At 35.6% G+C, this 18,680-nt stretch overlaps 1 protein-coding gene across 1 annotated transcript; it reads right to left on the reverse strand.

Annotated features, from left to right (window-relative positions):
* Positions 1 to 518: 518 nt before the first annotated feature.
* On the reverse strand, positions 519 to 16,084 carry abcb4 (ATP-binding cassette, sub-family B (MDR/TAP), member 4). The gene is made up of 28 exons (XM_052578829.1): positions 15,940 to 16,084; positions 15,266 to 15,412; positions 14,917 to 14,980; positions 14,269 to 14,437; positions 14,110 to 14,161; positions 13,813 to 14,004; positions 13,564 to 13,735; positions 12,755 to 12,879; positions 12,247 to 12,418; positions 11,902 to 12,015; positions 9,574 to 9,684; positions 9,355 to 9,480; positions 9,060 to 9,263; positions 8,799 to 8,969; positions 8,553 to 8,714; positions 7,403 to 7,564; positions 7,131 to 7,274; positions 6,909 to 7,013; positions 5,846 to 5,923; positions 5,627 to 5,710; positions 5,086 to 5,289; positions 4,892 to 4,992; positions 4,659 to 4,799; positions 3,831 to 3,987; positions 3,337 to 3,534; positions 2,608 to 2,814; positions 1,604 to 1,750; positions 519 to 1,363 (listed from the first exon to the last, which is right to left on the reverse strand). The coding sequence occupies exons 2-28, from the start codon at positions 15,325 to 15,327 to the stop codon at positions 1,166 to 1,168; spliced, it is 3,822 nt and encodes a 1,273-aa protein (XP_052434789.1). The 5' UTR covers positions 15,328 to 15,412; positions 15,940 to 16,084; the 3' UTR covers positions 519 to 1,165.
* Positions 16,085 to 18,680: the final 2,596 nt, after the last annotated feature.

An 18,680-nucleotide genomic window follows, 5' to 3' on the forward strand; every position in this document is an offset into this window, starting at 1 on the left:
TTTATGGCAAGGTGAGTGAAATATTAAATTGTAATCAGTATCTAGCTTGGCATATGGCTTCCTTACTCTGTGACAGTAAACCAGCTGTGAATGTGATTTAGGTCTGTAATCATGACTGACTTCTAAATTTAATTGGCACAAAAAGAAAACTCAGCCAAGTTATTTTCTAAATGCATGTTGTTGATATTATTGAGTCAATTTTTCTTTTTCTTTTTTTTAATCTAATGGTTAAATGACATGCCTCTCTCTCATGATTTGTGCTGAACCTTTCCAATCTTTTTGTCCACACCTTCTTGCAATCAACCGCAAGCTCACATTCACATCTGCCTCCAATCAACTCCTGAAGAATAGAATAATGCCTGTCCTACATTTCAGAGGAAAAGCACCATTCATTGCATCTTTCAAATTTAATTGAAGTACAAAAAAATAACTAAACTTTATAAAAAAAATTTTTTTAAAAGTCTATATCTACTTTTATGACTTCAATGTACTGTAGAATATGAAATAAAAAATTAGGCTAATGAAAAATGGAATCTTTATTCTCTTTTTTTTTTACAGTAGGCTTTTACAGTATGTGCGATAAGAACAATGACATAAGACCAAATAAACGACCATTACGTTAGTCTGATAAATATCAAGGCACCACACACAGAGAACACTATCACGTAGTCACTCATCATAATACAAACTCTTTGGTCATCTTCTCACTTGAAGAACAATAACTATCTTCACTAATGAGAAAGCAAGGCAACATTTTTGGAATTAGGCACAAATGGACCAATTATGTATATATAAATTACTGTACATTATTATGCAAAGACAGTCACATTTGAAATGTTCTGCCTTCTGCATGTACACAGTGTGTGACCAGGAAATCAGAATATGGTAGTGCTTGGTAGAACGGTTAATAGAAATACCATTTTTTTTTAAATACAATTAAATCAGCAACAAGAAAGCTTTGATTTGGATTAATGTTACATCTTAAAACTGAAAAGTACAAAACAACAAGGCACGGACAGTTACACAATATTTAGTCAGGCCACTGCTCTGCTAAAATAAGACATCCTTATTTTTTTCACGGCTTCCTGTAGCAATAGCACTCAAAATGTAAAACAGGCCTGCATGTATTTTTATTTTATTTTTACCTAGAATCTGCTCTTGACCATCAGTGACTCATCTGAGAGGTGACGAGGGTGTAGTACGCCCCCTGCTGGCTGAGGAGCTGCTGATGTGTGCCCTGCTCGATCACAACCCCGTTTTGGACCACAGCTATACGGTCTGCGTTCTGGATGGTGGACAGCCGGTGGGCTACGATGATACAAGTGCGGCCCTCGCGTGCCTTATCCAGAGCATCCTGCACTATCTACTCACAGGACAGAGAGAAGAGAGACCAGGGAAATTGAGTAAAAGAAATACAGTCTCTTCACTATTTTCTAGCACCTTGAATACTGTACAACCGTATGAACGGGTAACCAAAAGCAATCATTTTTTGCAGACTCATAGCTTTGATTTCTGGTTTTTGATAGATGATATGAGTTTGGCTACAGTATATAACTCTACGGTGTATGAGTGTATCCTGCTGTTGTGTGAACTGTGATCTAACCTTCTCACTCTCCGTGTCCAGAGCAGATGTGGCTTCATCGAGCAGCAGGAGTTTGGGGTTGCGGAGGATGGCCCTCGCTATAGCAATACGCTGCTTCTGCCCTCCTGACAGCTGTGTACCTCTATCACCTGCTTGTGTCTGGTATTGCTGCAACCAAAACACAATATTATATGGTTAAATTGTAGACAGTCATTATAGGTATATATAAATGAAAAAAAAAATATGTATACCAAAAAATTATACTTATACAAAAAAGAAAACATTTTATATATACATACATATATATATATATATATATGTGTGTGTGTGTGTGTGTGTGTGTTTATGCATGTGTGTGTATATGTATATGCATTTATATATTTATATATGTTCTTTCTTTATATATATATATATATATATATATATATATATATATATATATATATATATATATATATATATATATATATTTTTTTTTTTATTATTATTATTATTATTATTTTCAAGATTAGAACATTATTTTTTGTTTCTAATGTACACTACTGTTTTGGGTTGGTACTATATTTTTAGGTTTTAAAAATAAGTCTCTTGGGCTATAAAGGCTGCATTTATTTGAAACAATTTAAAACTATAATAACATTTGAAGTTATTAATGTGAATGTTATTAGAATTTACAATAACAATTTCATATCTTAAAATATGGCATAATATATTTTAATATATACATTTTCAGCAGCCATTGAGTCTTTAGTGTGACATGATCCTTTAATAATTTTGTTGCTGTTGGTTGAAATCAGTTGTGCTGCTTACTGTATTTTTCCAGGATTCTTTGATTAATCAAATGTTCAAAAGAACATTTACTGTATTTGAAGTATAAATATTTTGTTACATAAAAATGTCTTTACTGTCACTTATGATCAATTGAATGTGTCCTTGCTGAATAAATGTATTTTTTAAAGTTCTTAGTTTTGCCCCCTGACTGACTCTTGAGTGGGGTGTCCATGAGTATGATGGCTGCACTGTACCTGTGGCAGCCCCTCTATAAAGGAATGTATGTTAGCAGCCTTAGCAGCCTCTTCGATCTCCTGCTGGCTGACTTTTCTGCTGTTGTCTCCGTATGCGATGTTCTCTGCCAGACTGCAGTCAAACAGCACAGGCTCCTGGGAAACGATGCCAATTTGCGAGCGCAGCCAGTGGATGTTCAGTTGCTTTGCATCATTGTCATCCAGCATCTGTTAATAAAGGGTAACTTTTACCAAAACAATGTTTTATTACTGGTATAATGCATCTCAATGCTTCTTTATTATGCAATTCAAATTTCTGTAACAGGTACAGTATCTTGCTTTTGGCCCTGATGGCTAAATATTATTTTGCTATAATAAAGTTTTTTGTAAACAGGTCTGTGTTATGTTCTGAGTCATAAAGGTCAAGGACCTTTATGTGCATGCATCAAGCATGTCAAGCATCCTTTAATGTGCATATCCGGGTTTCCTTGTTTCTTGGCCTGCCTCAAGATACCTTATCACTGACCTTTGAGAAAGATTTTGACTTCCAAGGCTGTTGTGTACTGAATGACAGTGCATTTATGTGAATGACATATTGCTGAGTTGGATGAGTGAAACTATTTAGTCAATTAGATACCCGTGGGAAAATCATTAACCTGTCAATAAAAGTTATCATATAATATATGCTAAAAAAGCTATAAGATGTGGTCTCTGAGTCACCGAGTCACGTCTGTATGTGTGTTTTCCTACCACTTTGCCCTGCTGAGGGTCATAAAATCTCTCCAGTAATTGGATGGTGGTGCTCTTTCCACAGCCACTGCTGCCCACCAGAGCGAGAGTTTGCCCCTTCTTCACCCGGAGCCTGAGACCCTGCAGCACTGGTACATCCGGCCGGGACGGGTAGTTAAAAAGCACATCTTCAAAACTCACATTCCCTTCAAATTTATCCTACAAAGATCACAGGAAATAGTAACATCAGAGCACATTTGTGTGTACTAGTGTCGACATGGCAATTTATTAGTTTCCTGATGAACACATTGAATGGCACAGGAGTCCAGCTCTGCCTCAGTCTTATCAGATTAGGATAGAACAGCAGAAGTGGGCGATTACTCATTTCATGACATGCTTCTAAGAACTTGGGAGATCGTGGATAGAATTAAGACTCACTACAATCAGAAAGCTTTTTATTGTGTATTGGGCATAGGGTGTATTCTGGTGTTCAGGTGCATGCGTGTAAGGAGTACCGGCTTGTCTCCATCCTCTGAGGCACTGTCAATGGCTGGGACTCTGTTGATGAGCATCAGGATATGAGAAGCAGCCATCTTGGCCTTGGCGTAGTTTGGGGTGAATGAGTTTGCCTCTCCAACAGCCATTGCTCCATACACCACAGCTGAGATCACACTGAGAGACACAGACAGATAGATCACCCAGGGTTAACATTAACAAAAAAAAAAAAGATATATATATCACACACACACACACACACTAAAAACAGTAATAAAAATGGAATTTACTCTATAACGCGGAATGTCACAGAATTTGTCAAATTTTGTCTGAAAAAATCTAAGTAGGTCTGTAATTGTGTCCAACATGTATTTGACAAAAAACATTTATTTTAGAATGATTCATAATTTTTATTAGACTCTGGGCCTATGGGTAAACACAGCTATTTAATTAGTTATTAAGAGTTTTAATTATGGCTCTGTTTAAAAGAGCCCACTTGTTAGATAACATGGATCCTCTTGAATCTTCTCTCTGTAAATGTAATGAATCACCAGCTTTGTTTCTGTGTTGTCTAAGAGAATATCTACATTCACTGCTCATCTGGATAGATTGTTCTAACTCATTTTATCTTCTGTAATTATTAACTGATACTGTAGAAACCAGCGGACTTTGTACCGCCCAATCCACTCCCACTTAACCCCTGCACTGTAGTGTTCTAGCTGGTTTGTGTCTCTACTACTTGACCTCACTCACTTCTGTTTATTTTTTACGCATTTGAACTACCTGTGACAATGTGACATATTCCATAGTCTGCTGTGAGAGAGTCAGACATGTATTGAGTCACTTACAGAAAGACACCCTCGAAGGTCATCAGCTTTTGTTCAATGAGCCAAGAGCCGAACTTGAAACAGCCAGCATAAGCGAAATAGATCATCGCTTGAGAGAAGGAGAAAGTCAGGCCGAAAACATGTGCTTTTTTCTTAGCGTTTCTAAGGAAATCAGACAAACATCAATTATCAAGCTCATTTTGAATCCTAATAGATATATAATAGAATTACTGTTAGCCATTATTAAAACATACTTGTAGGGCACAACTAAGTTTTCCTCATACAGAGTCTCAAACTTGCTCTCCCTGGTCAATGAAACCACAGTACGGATATTCTCAATGGCTTCAGTTGCAATCTGAATGGGAAACAAATACATTGCAGACAAGATAGTCATTTAAGACAAGTGATTTCATTTGTGCTGCATTAAATTACAAGTATAAATGTTCACCTTCCCAGCTTGCTCAAGCTCTTTCTTGTCTTTTAGAGCATGTCCTGCCAGTAACTTCATCTGAATGGCTCCAGCCACAGCCATGATCGGCACAATGGAGAGAATGAGGAGGGTCAGCTGCCAGCCATACACAAATGAGATGATAATGGAGGTGCCCAAGTTGGCCACATTCTGCGCCAGTGTTGCCAATCTGACACCAGTTGCCTGTTGGAAATAAAGTCAGTGTGATATTTGTGATGAGCTACTGTGTTAATATGGGAAAAAAAATGTCATTTTCAACACTTAACTTGATTTCTTAAATTGAAACAGTATTTAATCTGTACTAAATTTGTAAAACAAATATATAGTGTTTGACGTTAATAAAGCAGACTAAGCTGAAATCAATTGGAGCTTAAAAAATACAGTACATAGGAAATAGGGAGTCATAGTGCAATTAGTGATGAGCTATTTTGTTACTCAACATGGCTATCAATTTAGGACCTTGGGACAATGTGTGGGACTATGTGTTACTCTCTGTGGTGAAATAGGAAATAAGACTTACACCCTGCACTTGAGCTGTATCTGCAGCCAGTCTGGTGGTCAGCGCACCCACACTGTTCTTACTGTTATCATACCAGCTCAGGTCCTAAAATACACACAGACAGGCGTCGTACCACTCTCCATCAGCAGACAAACATGTAAAGCTTCTTTGGGGTAAATCTTGAGATGATTGAGATGATTGAATCTTGAGATGTTTGGTTTATGTCAGTTATCGTCTCACCTGTCTCATCATAGCATTAAAGGCTTTAAACCTCAGTCGCATGGTCAGAATCTCACCAGCTTTTCCAAAACAGTAACCCTAAAATAAATTAAGAACTATGAAAAATACACAAAGATGAAAGACATAACATTGTTATTGAGTTCTTAAAAATTGTCATGCCTTTTGACTAATACAGTGCATTTAATATCTTCTGACAGCTATAATAGTATTTTATTTTTATTTGATGAAGCACAGTTTTTTTTCTTCATAAAATCCATAAAATGGCTTTCATTATTGATGGGAAAGTCTTTTGAAATTCTCTTGCTCACCAAGGCATTTGTTCGATCAAAAACAAAGTAAAATAGTAATAGAGTGAAACCTATTTTCTATTTTAATATATTTAAAAATGTTTTTTTTTTTATTATTCTAGTGGTGGCAAAGCAGAATTTTCAGCATCATTACACTAGTCTTCAGTCTCGCACGATCCTTCAGAAATCATTCTAATATGCTGTTCTGGGACTCAAGGTACATTGGGTATTATCAAAACAGCCGTTCAATATTTTTGTGGAAACTGATACTTTTTCAGTATTCTTTGAACAGAAAGAAAAGAAAGAACAACATTTAAATTGAAATATAAATTCAAAGTATATGTAATTTTATAATACATTTGTGAATTTACATTTAAATATATTTTCTTTTTTGCTATTTGAGTTCTATTGTTCCATTTTAGCAGGTTTAGTTTGACTAGGCAAATAATTCATAGATCTGTCTGATATTCATAGGTGTTTACAAAGTGGTATTTCACAACAGTCATCAGCTTTCAGATAAGAAAGATCATATGAACTTTTTACTACCACTCAATGTACAGGATGGCCATCACATGTATGCTTATCAGAACATAAACGTGACATGAACACCTTTGATCTATAAAACCATACTTCTGCATCTCTGAACTGAACGTGTATTAAGATGGGACCCAAGTAGTTTATTATTATATATAGTCAAGTTATACAATTTTTGTTTAGCATTCAAAGCAGTTTATATTTTCTGTGTTTGAACATTGATGCTGTAACAGAAAACAAACCTGAAAGAACAAAGTGAAGAAGGACACAACCCCAATGCCAGCGAACAGCAGAGAGTAGAGCTCAGTCCTCTTTCGTATAACATCCTGATCTATCTCAGCAAACACCTAGAGAAGAAGAAATGAGGAGACAGGAAAATAAATGTTTGAGGAAAAATGTCTCTGTAATGCTGACTGTCAATTATGGTTATCATTATTCATATTTAATTTTCATGTGCAACATACAGCAATGATTTTAGAGAAAATGACAGCAAATGCAGGCTGCACGCCTCCGTTTATGGTGGCACATAATACTCCAAACACCATATATGGCCATTCCGGTCCATTCAGTTTCAGGACTGTCAGGAAGGAGATGTTTGGAGCTTTCTCCTACAAACAAAAGAGAGAACAAATAGAAAAAGAACTATGTTAAATAATTTCAACCAAAATATCTAATCAAAAAATACAAAAAGGAAAGAAAACATGACCCTCATTATTGTCTACACCTGGTCTGTTACCTCCTCTGTCTGTTTCTCTTCATCCTGCTGAACTTTTTCTGAGCCACTTGTTGATTTCTGTCTGAAGAGTGTGCGATCATTCAGAGAGCTGACTGAGGGACTCTTTTCATCCATAGTCATCTCCTCTTTGCACTCCTCTGTGTCCTTTGTGCTCTTAAACATCTGTAATTCAGACCAGGAAACTTATAATAAACCACAGAATTCATTTTCCATGTTGGCTATAACGTGTTACAGTCATCTAATTACTTTTCCTGGTAACGCAGTAATGCATTACATTTTAAATATATGTAATTTGATTACAGTTACTTATGCCAATAAAATTACATTACTTAAGTTACAAATTATTTAAATTGTTAAAAATTATGAAGTTAAATCATGTTTTGCGCGACAGAAATCACCGGACAATGTGAGCTAAGAAGTAATTTGTAATTTGTAGTGGATTACTTTTTTTGAGTAATCTACCCAATGCTGGTTATCACGCACAATTTATCAGAACATGCAAAATAAATATTTGACTCTATAAACTTTCAGCAAAACATAACAACTTGCTGGCCTTTTAAACTTTTCTTTTCTGATGTTAAACATAGCAGGCAGGACCAATACCACTAATAATGTCAGCTTCAACATTACATATTTATAAAATGTTACCTTGTGGACGCATTGACAGTAATTCAACCATTTGAGATTGTCAAGTCCCTGTAGTTTTGGTTGCTACTTTACAGAAATATTTGACAAAGATCGTGCGAGCTTTACTATCTGCTCAATATCTTTCATAGGTACTGGCACTCATGTTGCTTCAGACTGGCAGCTCTTGTAGAACATGAATGATTTCTAGTTGCTACAGATCACTGTTATGTCAAAGCTATGTCAAAGGGCTTTTTTAACCTTTAATGGACAATGAAATTTAACCAGGAATTTAAATTTAAATTTAATCAGGAAAATGAAAGAATAAAAACAATTAAGTGGAAAATAGGACCAGGAAAAGTCCTTGATTGTGACTCAAACTCGAACTCAACCAAGAGCAGCTCCTTCATATGTCAGTGCACTACTGACAAGACAATAGGCTCTGACGACCTTTCATGTTTTTAACAGCAATGTGCCACAGTTGCATACAAAACTCATGTGTTTCTGCATAGCATGAGTTTCTAACCTGCATAGAAACAAGAGACTGGTAGATTCCTTTTCTCTCCATCAGTTCGTCATGTGTGCCCAGTTCTACAATTTCCCCATTCTGGAATCCAGCAATGACATCGGCATTTCGAATAGTAGACAGCCGGTGAGCCACTATAATGGTAGTTCTGCCCAGCCTGACCTATACAGATGTATAAAAAATTGGTATATAGATACACACACACACACACACACACAATATTTCCAGACCGCTATTTTTTGTTACCTTATCTAACGCTGCTTGCACAATAGTCTCACTCTCTGCATCCAGAGCAGACGTAGCCTCATCAAGAAGAAGGATTTTTGGGTTGCGCACAAGCGCCCTTGCAATAGCAATGCGCTGCTTTTGTCCACCACTCATCTGGGTGCCTCTATCTCCAACTAGAGTCTCAAATTTCTGAAAATGAACAGAAATATTGGTCAGAGTATACCTGATCAATCTTTTTAATCTGATTGATCAAATTAACTTAAAAGTAAAATGATGTACATCTGGGAGCTTCATGATGAAGTCGTAGGCATTGGCTTCACGTGCGGCCTGCTCGATCTCCTCCTGGGTGACATCTTGGCGGCCATAGCGGATGTTCTCTGAGATGGTTGTGGCAAACAACACTGGCTCCTGGCTTACTACACCAATCAGTTGTCTCAAACCTCGCACGTTCAGAGAGCGAATATCATGGCCATCTATAGTCACCTGAGAGGTTAGAGGAAAAGAAAATTTAAAGCTGGGAAAAAGAACAGGAAGGTCAAGGAGATTGTACCTCTCAGCCTCTCTTAATACTTACCGTTCCATCCTGTGGATCATAGAAGCGTTGTAGGAGCTGGATCGTTGTGCTTTTTCCACACCCACTGCTGCCCACCAAAGCAATGGTCTGTCCACTCATGACTTTGAGATTCAACCCATTCAGAACCTACAAGCCAAAACAGAGCCATAGCTGGAGTCTTTTGGTTCTGTAAAGTTATTTTGTTCAGATGGTTTTTAATGAATCGTTTGATGGTCTTACTTTCACATCCTGTCGTGAGGGGTATGTGAAGTGAATGTTTTTGAACTCTATGTTTCCTTTTACGACATCAAGTCTGTAGCCTTCCTCAGAGAAACTGTTGATTTTGGATTCCTGTTGGTGGAAAAAAAGGATAATGAGAGAAATGTATTCTTTTAAATACAAGTTCATAATCAAACCTTATTCAGACTAATAGACGTCAATATCACACTGATTGCTCTACACCAGAGAAAAATGGTTCCCTGTGGTCTTCTATTCATTGGATCTCAGTAGGGAAGCACCTCTGATCCTGAGACCAGGCCATTTTTCCTGGTGCTAACACAATGAGGGGAAGTTACGCAACTTGTCTCTGGATTATTTTTGCGCACATTTTTGTCATTGGATTTTATCTCAAAGCCGCTGTCTGCTCACTGTGTGTGTGATGTTTGTTTACACTTGAACATCTGAGTATAAATAAAGACAAAGTTTAGTCCGGTGTGTGTGTTTTAATTGTTCAGGCTTGCCCTTCTTGGAACACCGAAGAGAAGTTACATATCAGACAGTGTTGCTGCTCTGCTAATGTTTAAATGTTCAAAAAATTAAAGCCGTATGAACTGCACTTTCTGAAGGAGGAAGGCGATATGATTGGCTAAATGATCTGTACTGTACAGTGCAGCTGAAAGGATGTAAAAATAACCAGAATATACCTGGAGCTATAAATCAACAAAGTAAGAAAACAATGCAATATACTTCAAAAGTCAGGCTTCCCAGACTTATTTGATTAATGGGTTTTCTTGACTTCTCCATGGATTTTCCAGTCATTTGTGTCTTTTTAAAATCATTTCAGAAAGAGTGCTGCATTCACACAATAAAAATACAGTAAATTTTTTACATTTTAATAATATTTCACAATATTTTAGTTTTTACTGTATTTTTGATCAAATAAATGAGCATTGTTGAGCATTAAGAGACCACTTTCAAAAAAAAAAAAAAAGTCTTAAGGCCCATTCACACCAAGCACGATAACTATAAAGATAACGATAAAGATATAGTTCTAAAAATCGGATTCCACACCACAACTATAACGATAAAGGCACAGAGAAAAGATATCGTTGGAATCACTTTCAGAATGATTTTTTTTTTCTAATGAACGATAAAAACATTGCCAACCAATCAGAATCAATCCTGCTGTAATGAGCTCGAGAATTTAAAGCAGCAGACGCGCATCCGCTTAGAATACACAAACAATATCGTTCGCTGGTGTGGATGCCAATATCGTTATCTTTAAAGTTATCTTTATAGTTATCATTCTTGGTATGAACGGGCCTCTATAAATATACCACTTCTATAAAAGTGGTAAAGTATTCTGTTTCAGATTTCAGTGTGACTAAATAGTAGATTCAGTTTTTTGAGTCTTTTTGAGTCATGAAGAGAACATCATATACAATCATTATACATTTCCATGTGTTTTCTGGTCCTGGAAATCACAATTTTCATAATATTAATAAAAAAAATCATGACCACAGGACATGATGACACTCATACCATCTTTTTAACCCTTTATCTGTCAATCCCATTTTTTAACCTAGATGTGAAAGTGCACTATCCAAATTTGAATTGTTATAATTAATTTATTAATGTACAGTTTCCACAGTAATGCAATGCCCAATTTTTAATGGTTTCCACAAGATTCATTTTGAGGTTTTAAGCTTTCAACTGATATATAATTTATGATGATTTCTAAAGTGTGATAGGAAAAAAGCCAATGAAAAAATACTTTTTGTGACAAAGGTCAGGTAAGATGTAGATTTAATCATAAATTAATCTATTACTTTTCCTACATAATTTGTAACAAAAAACTGTGGTAAAATATCTATTTAGAAGTCTTAGACATTTCCAACGATAAAGAGTTTGTCATGGTTAGATTAGGATTTATTTGTTATAAAGTAAACTTAGGTGTCCTTCTGAGGGGTTGGGTAACAGTTAAAGAGGTTAATTAGTTATATTCTTGGCTTGCAGCCTTTTAAAAGACATGAATATATTGTGTTGTGACAATTATTGTAGGAAGACTCCATCTGAATCTGAATAACAGATACCATACCAAAAGAAATCACAGTGTTATTTTTAGAAAAGGGGAAGTGTTTAGTTAGTTAGATGGGACGAATGCTCAGATTTTACAGTTTTAAGGCAATTTTTTATTGAGGGTATAATATACTAACATCCTGCTCAGCATCCCAGAAAGCAATTACATTATGGATCTTCTACTGCACTAAGGACAGTTGTTTTTCTTTCAACAATTATGTAACGTAATACTCTGAAAGCATAATGATTAGCAATAATGAGTTCACTCACATGATCAATGATTTGGAAAACTTTGTGGGCGGCCCCTCTTGCACTAGAGAAGGACTGGATGTTGGGAGACGTCTGACCTATGCCGAAAGCTCCAATTAGGACTGAGAAGAAAACCTAAAATAGAGGAACAGAAAATGCACTCGTGAGGCAATCTTTTGCTTATTTATCAGTCTGCTTCAAGTTCCCATGAAGAAAACACGAGCACTTGCTAATTATGATGTAAGAATTTTGGGTTGGGGGTGGGGGTTCAAATCCTACAACATTTAAAGCATGACCAATGTGACTCTGGGATTCAGAAGACCACAGAGTTTTGTGAGGCTTTGTAATAACGCTGCTGTGACTTACAGTTAAAAGTAGGCCGATACTGAATTCTCCAGCCAGGATAAGAGTGCTGCCATACCAAAAGGCCAGTGCATAGGACATATAAATCATGAAGAATGTGAAGCCCATAGCAATGTTCACAGTGATGGCCTTCCTTATGCCAACGTTCTTGGCATCCTCTAAGTTTTTGTGGTACCTTTGGAAAACAGAAAAAAAAGTCATTTATTATCCTTGATGTAAAAAATACGATGATCAAACTAATTCCACACCCTCTTCCCAAGTTTCTCCTATTCACATTTTGGGACAGCATATAGACAGAAACTTTCCAGACCAGACCATAATGTTGACCATAACTCCTTCGAAGTTGTCAAGTCTTTATGGTTCTTAGTTGGTTTGAAATTTGAACTGGTTTAGGTTTAGGACATATAAAGGTCAGGTGGTTTATCACTCTGTGTCATGTACCACAAAACATGACTTCCGCTAAGAAACAGTGCTGACGTTCTTTAAGAAACAGAAGTACATTCAAACACACCTCAGAATCTCTTTCTTCTGTCCACCAAAGGCAAAGACAGTTCTGATGGATGACAGCACTTCCTCAGCCACTGCTCCGGCCTTGGCGTAGGCCGTCTGTTCCCTCGACGTGAATGTCGTCATCACCTAATGAGGCAGGGATGCAGTGTTGCTTTTTCACTGCATCAAAATAACTTTCGAAGAAATATCCTATGCTTACCAAGACTGCGTTTATTTAATCAAATTTAATAATTTTAATTTTACAAAGCTGAATTTTCAGCAGCCATTACTGGAGAGTCTCATCATCCTACAGTAAAACTTTTAATAAGTATCATCAATGTTGAAAACAGTCCTGCTGCCTAATATTTTTGTAGAAACTGTGATATCTTTTTTTCAGGACTTATTTGATAAATAGAAAGTTCCGAAAAACAGCATTATTTTAAAATAGCAATACTTTATGATATTATAAATGTCTGTACTGTAATTTCTGTCAATTTAATGCATCTTTGCAGAATACATTTTAAAAATATATATATATTTTATATATTTATATATTATAAATATTTATATATTATTTATATTTATACATTTTTTATTTTATTTTTCACACTGATGCCAAACTTAAAGCTATAATATCTCTGTATTTGTCCTTGTTGATCATTTACGTTATTTTATTCTCTTTTACAGCTAGGCAGAAATGTATACAGTGATAAAACCACAATAATAAACTAAAATAGGGTTGTTTGTTGAGGGGGGCACTATGTGAGTCAGGAGCTTACTATAGATGTAAAAACATTCAAACGCTCTCTTCATATTTCTTGTTTATCCCACCTTTCCGATGATAGCAGCTGAGATCCCGAGTAAAGGACTAACAGCGAGAATGACGAGGGTGAGCTTCCAGCTTTTGACAAAACCAATGATGATGCCAGTTAAAAAGGTGGTCAGATTCTGAAGCAGCGTGCCAAGCTTATCCCCAATGCCTTCATTTATTTTGTAAACATCACTGCAGAGAAAAGAAAGAGTGTGATGTAGGTGTGTGTGCATAATATGTAGATAAATAACTCTTATTGTGCTTCATACTCTGTGAGGCGTGTGTTGAGCTGTCCTGTCTCATTGACATCAAACCAGCCGATCTCCTGTTTCATGATGGAGTGAAAGAATCTCTTTCTAAGTTTCTTCACCTGACGTCCCGCGGCAAGAGTCCAAAAGGCCACCTGCATATATGCGGCCACCAAAACTACAAATCCCATGATGCTGTAGTATATAGCATGCCTGAGAAGGAGAAACAAGACTATCATACACTAAGAAAGATTTTTAAATTACATTAAAACGTGAAAGAAAATTGCAGCGTTCCAATGCAAATCATATTGGTCTTACTTTGTCATCTTCTCTCCTAAAGTCTCATTACTTGGCTGTGGGATGGTTAAGTCTAGACATGAAAAGACCTTATGTTATTGTTAGTTTTGAGAAAAAAAAATCACAGATTTCCTTTTGAAACAATAGTAGATTGACGAGGGATACAAGTTATACACTCACTGGGGGGAAGGGTGATGTTCTTTATATTCTCTGCTACTGTATCATCCACAAAGCTGTCTGTCATGTCTCCAAATACAATAACCATGAGAGGAAGTACTGCCCCGTTAGCTATGGACATGACTGTGCCAAGCAGCATCAGAAAAATGTCAACACCATCTGCGTAGCGAAACTGACACACGGACACAATTCTTTAAGAATAAGTTAGTCTTAAAGCATTTTTGATATCTATTTTTACTGATATTAATATTTTTATCGACTCTTAAAAATAATATAAACAGCAATGTGAAAGCTGAGAAATAAAATACCATGATACATAGAAAAACCTGAAATCAATGCCAAGATTGTTCAAGGGATTTAGTCTTAAGGCATTTTAGCGAAAATAATCCATGAAATTTAAATCAACAAAATTAGTTCTTTCACCATATCCATTTTTAATTTAGGCTTATTTCAATCCATTGGTTACAGGATTGCTGAAGTATGTAAAAAAAAATATTTAAAATTAATTATTTATAAAAAAATAAAAAAAATATTTAAAATGATTTAGTACACACAACTTTATGGCTGTGAAGGTATTTTTAATTTCACAAATCATAACTGACAACAGTACTACAAATACAGTACTAATAATTTATTTAATATTTCACTCACTATTTCAAATGTTCCCACCATCTCCTCCTTTTCTTTCTCCTCTTTCTTGCCATTTTTCTCACTGCTGTAAAAAAAAAATTCACAATTAAGTTTGAAAGATGAAGTAATTACAGCAAGTGGAGTAAGCAAAAAAAATCTATAAATAATAAAATTAATAAATCTAAGATAATAATAAAATAATTGTAATTTTTAAAAAAATATAATTTACAGTTACATAGTTAACATAGTCCTTGTTTGAATATATAAATTATCTAAATATTTTGTGACAAATTTTTTGTTGTTGTTGTTTTTTTTAACAAATAGCTCATCGGTGTAACCTGGCTTGCTTTATAAGAGTAAAGTCATTTACCTTACATCTCCATTCTCCTCTTTTTTGCCATTTGATATATTCATTTTGTCCTTCTTGCCCATGTTTGCTGTTTATTGTCGATGCTGATAGACTGATAGTAGGTGTTAGTCTGGAGTTAGTGGTCTTGATGGGGCAGGTGGTTTTGTGCTGTTATATAAGAAGATACTATAACTGAACACACACTGTGCAATCACAGGCACCATAAACCGAGTTTACAGAATAAATACTGATCTAACCTGCAAGTATTCACTGAGGATACCCTCCTACATAATATCTACCACGTAAACACGTCGCTTAAATAAAAACTTCAAGGTGTTCAGAGAAGTAAAATTATTAAAATCTGTCGGATCCACAGTGAAAATATGCGCTTATAATAAACGTTCAAAGTCGGAGACTTTTGACAAACTCGGTTTGGATCGAATCCAGTAGCTTTAAATACTGTCGAAATCCTGATACTTAAAGACGTGGTTTCAGAAATTCCTTCCCAAAAACCGTAGTTAAAATCATACATTTATTTGGAATCTCATTCACATTACAGGGTAAGCTTTTAAATCGAGTAATTTCGTTTAATATTTTCTATGACAGTGAGTACACCACAGGTAAAATATGTTAAAAATCATTAAAGTGACCGAAAATGACGACTAAATTTGTGGAGTTTATTGAAAGATACATACTGCTCAGATGCTGCCGTTCTCTCTGCTGTCCAAGAGCACTCTGACTGCTGCGCCTCGGGAGCGCGGAGCGCGATCACACAACCTTACTGCTGCTTACATCATTTACAACGTCCATGTCTCATGCAGGCCCTCCCACAATGTGCTCATGGCCACTTTAATGATTGAAAGGCGTTTAAGTGGATGTCTGACATTATATTTACCAAATTTGGGCATGGATTGTACATTCCACGAATACGGTGCACTTATTTTTATTCTTCTTAAATATTAGAAACACATTGTTGTGATAGATATTTATTTTATAAACTATTATTTAAAAAAATATGAACCTAGCTGAACTGTAAGCCACCCCCCTCCTCAAATGGGGATTTTGGCCTTTCAGAGGTATCGATCTTCTCGATTATGCAATGACAATTAAAAATCAAATTGTCATTACTTTCCCATGTCTAATTAATCTAACCAATATCTCATAAATGTCTGTTTTTTATGTCTTGTAAGAATAGTGGCTACAGTTAGAACGATGACTTGGATTGGTCATGGGTTCATGGTTAAGTCACTGAAAACAGGAAACAAACGAAAACCTATTTTGTGTGGTTAATTCAATTCAATTCAATTCAAGTTTATTTATATAGCGCTTTTTACAGTACAAATCGTTACAACGCAACTTTCCAGAAAATTATGTTTCTACAATATTTAGTAGTAGCTAGCTTATGGTTGTGACTGTCAGTTTGTCCATGTTTGACAGGATTTTTAGAAAAAATTAATACAAGACGTAGTCAGCCAGACGATGAACATTATTAATATTATTAATTCATAATTATTATATGATGCAGTCACACTTGTAGCAATATTTGTTAGTTCTGTTTGTTGATTCAGGGTTAGCATCATCTGGGGTCCTCTGATGGTCAGCATCATCTCTTCTCAGGTGTTCTGGATCCAGACTGGAGCTTGTGTAAATCCATCCCGTGGCAAAACATAGAAACAAAATAGATACATCATTAGCATAGCTGTTGATCCAACAAAGTAAATTAGTTTAACCCAAGTTAATGAATAAAAATGCACATTTGATCGGATGCAACTACACTCACAATTTAAAAGATACATTATTCGTATGCTTGGCGAAAGAGATGTGTTTTTAATCTAGATTTAAACAGAGAGAGTGTGTCTGAACCCCGAACATTAGGCTATTCCAGAGTTTGGGAGCCAAATGTGAGAAAGCTCTACCTCCTTTAGTGGACTTTGCTATCCTAGGAACTACCAAAAGTCCAGCGTTTTGTGACCTTAGGGTGCGTGATGGATTGTAGCGTGGTAGAAGGCTAGTTAGGTACGCAGGAGCTAAACCATTAAGGGCCTTATAGGTAAGTAATGATAATTTATAACTGATACGGAACTTAATAGTTAGCCAGTGCAGAGACTGTAAAATTGGGGTAATATGATCATATTTTCTTGACATCGTAAGGACTCTAGCTGCTGCATTTTGGACTACCTGTAGCTTGTTTATTGACGAAGCAGGACAACCACCTAGAAGTGCATTACAATAGTCCAGTCTAGAGGTCATGAATGCATGAACTAGCTTTTCTGCATCAGAAACAGACAACATGTTTCGTAGCTTGGCAATGTTTCTAAGAATGAAGAATGCAGTTTTTGTAACATTGGAAATATGATTTTCAAAAGACAAATTGCGGTCTAATATAACACCCAGATTTCTGACTGTAGAGGAAGTATCAGTAAATCCGTCTAGTTGCAGATTGTAATCTACAAGATTCTGTGCAGTGTTTTTTGGTTCAATAATTAATATCTCTGTTCTGTGAGATATAATTAAATCTAGTGTATGATTAAAATGATGAGTGGGCCCGGTGACATTTTGCTTGACTCCAAAGGAGTTTATTAGGTCAGTAAACGCAAGTCCTAATGTATCATTTGTATTATCAACGTGAATATTAAAATCTCCCATGATTAGCGCCTTATCAACTGTAACTAGAAGGTCTGAGAGGAAATCTGCAAATTCTTTTAGTAATTCTGTATATGGCCCTGGTGGTCTACACAGTACACAGTAGCCAGAGCAAGAGATACATTTGATTTCTTTTGCATGTCTGACAGTGTAACATTTAGCAGAAGTATTTCAAAAGAGTTAAACCTGTATCCTGTTTTCTGGATAACACTGAGAAACCTGACTAAAAAAAGTCTGAGTAGCTATTACAAATTCCCCTCTTAGTCTGAGATGAGAAACTGGGTCTGGTTTGCTCAGAATGTAACATCCTATTGCGGTTAATAGACCGCTAACAAAAATAGACAATTTTTTTCCCCCTCCAGTGTAAGACACAGAAAGTTTTCTGTTAGCACTTTTCTGATCACCTATACAGGTTTATGAAGGGAAATTAAAGACTTCTTTAAATAATTTTTTATAAATTAAAGCAAAAACAATTGGTCAGTATGTTCTCTAAATTGAAACTGATCATGAATTTATGATTAAAGCAAGTAAATATCTGCCAATGGCATACAAAAATAAAAAGTTTTATTCAAAGGAATAACTTTTCGTAACCCAGTGACAAATATTTATTCACTTGATTTTCTTACATTTCTCCAAAAAAAAAAAAAAAAAAAAATTAATATCTTCATCTCAAGTAATTGATATTTTAAATGGACAAGACAAAAATGTTGAGAAAATAAATATTAAGTATACAACAAGTCCTGGCTCTTAGAATTTAAGATGTTTAAGTATTAAATCTGAGATTTTTGAATTT

This window comes from Carassius gibelio, chromosome B16 (genome assembly GCF_023724105.1).
Source record: "Carassius gibelio isolate Cgi1373 ecotype wild population from Czech Republic chromosome B16, carGib1.2-hapl.c, whole genome shotgun sequence".
NCBI classification, from domain to species: Eukaryota; Metazoa; Chordata; class Actinopteri; order Cypriniformes; family Cyprinidae; genus Carassius; species Carassius gibelio.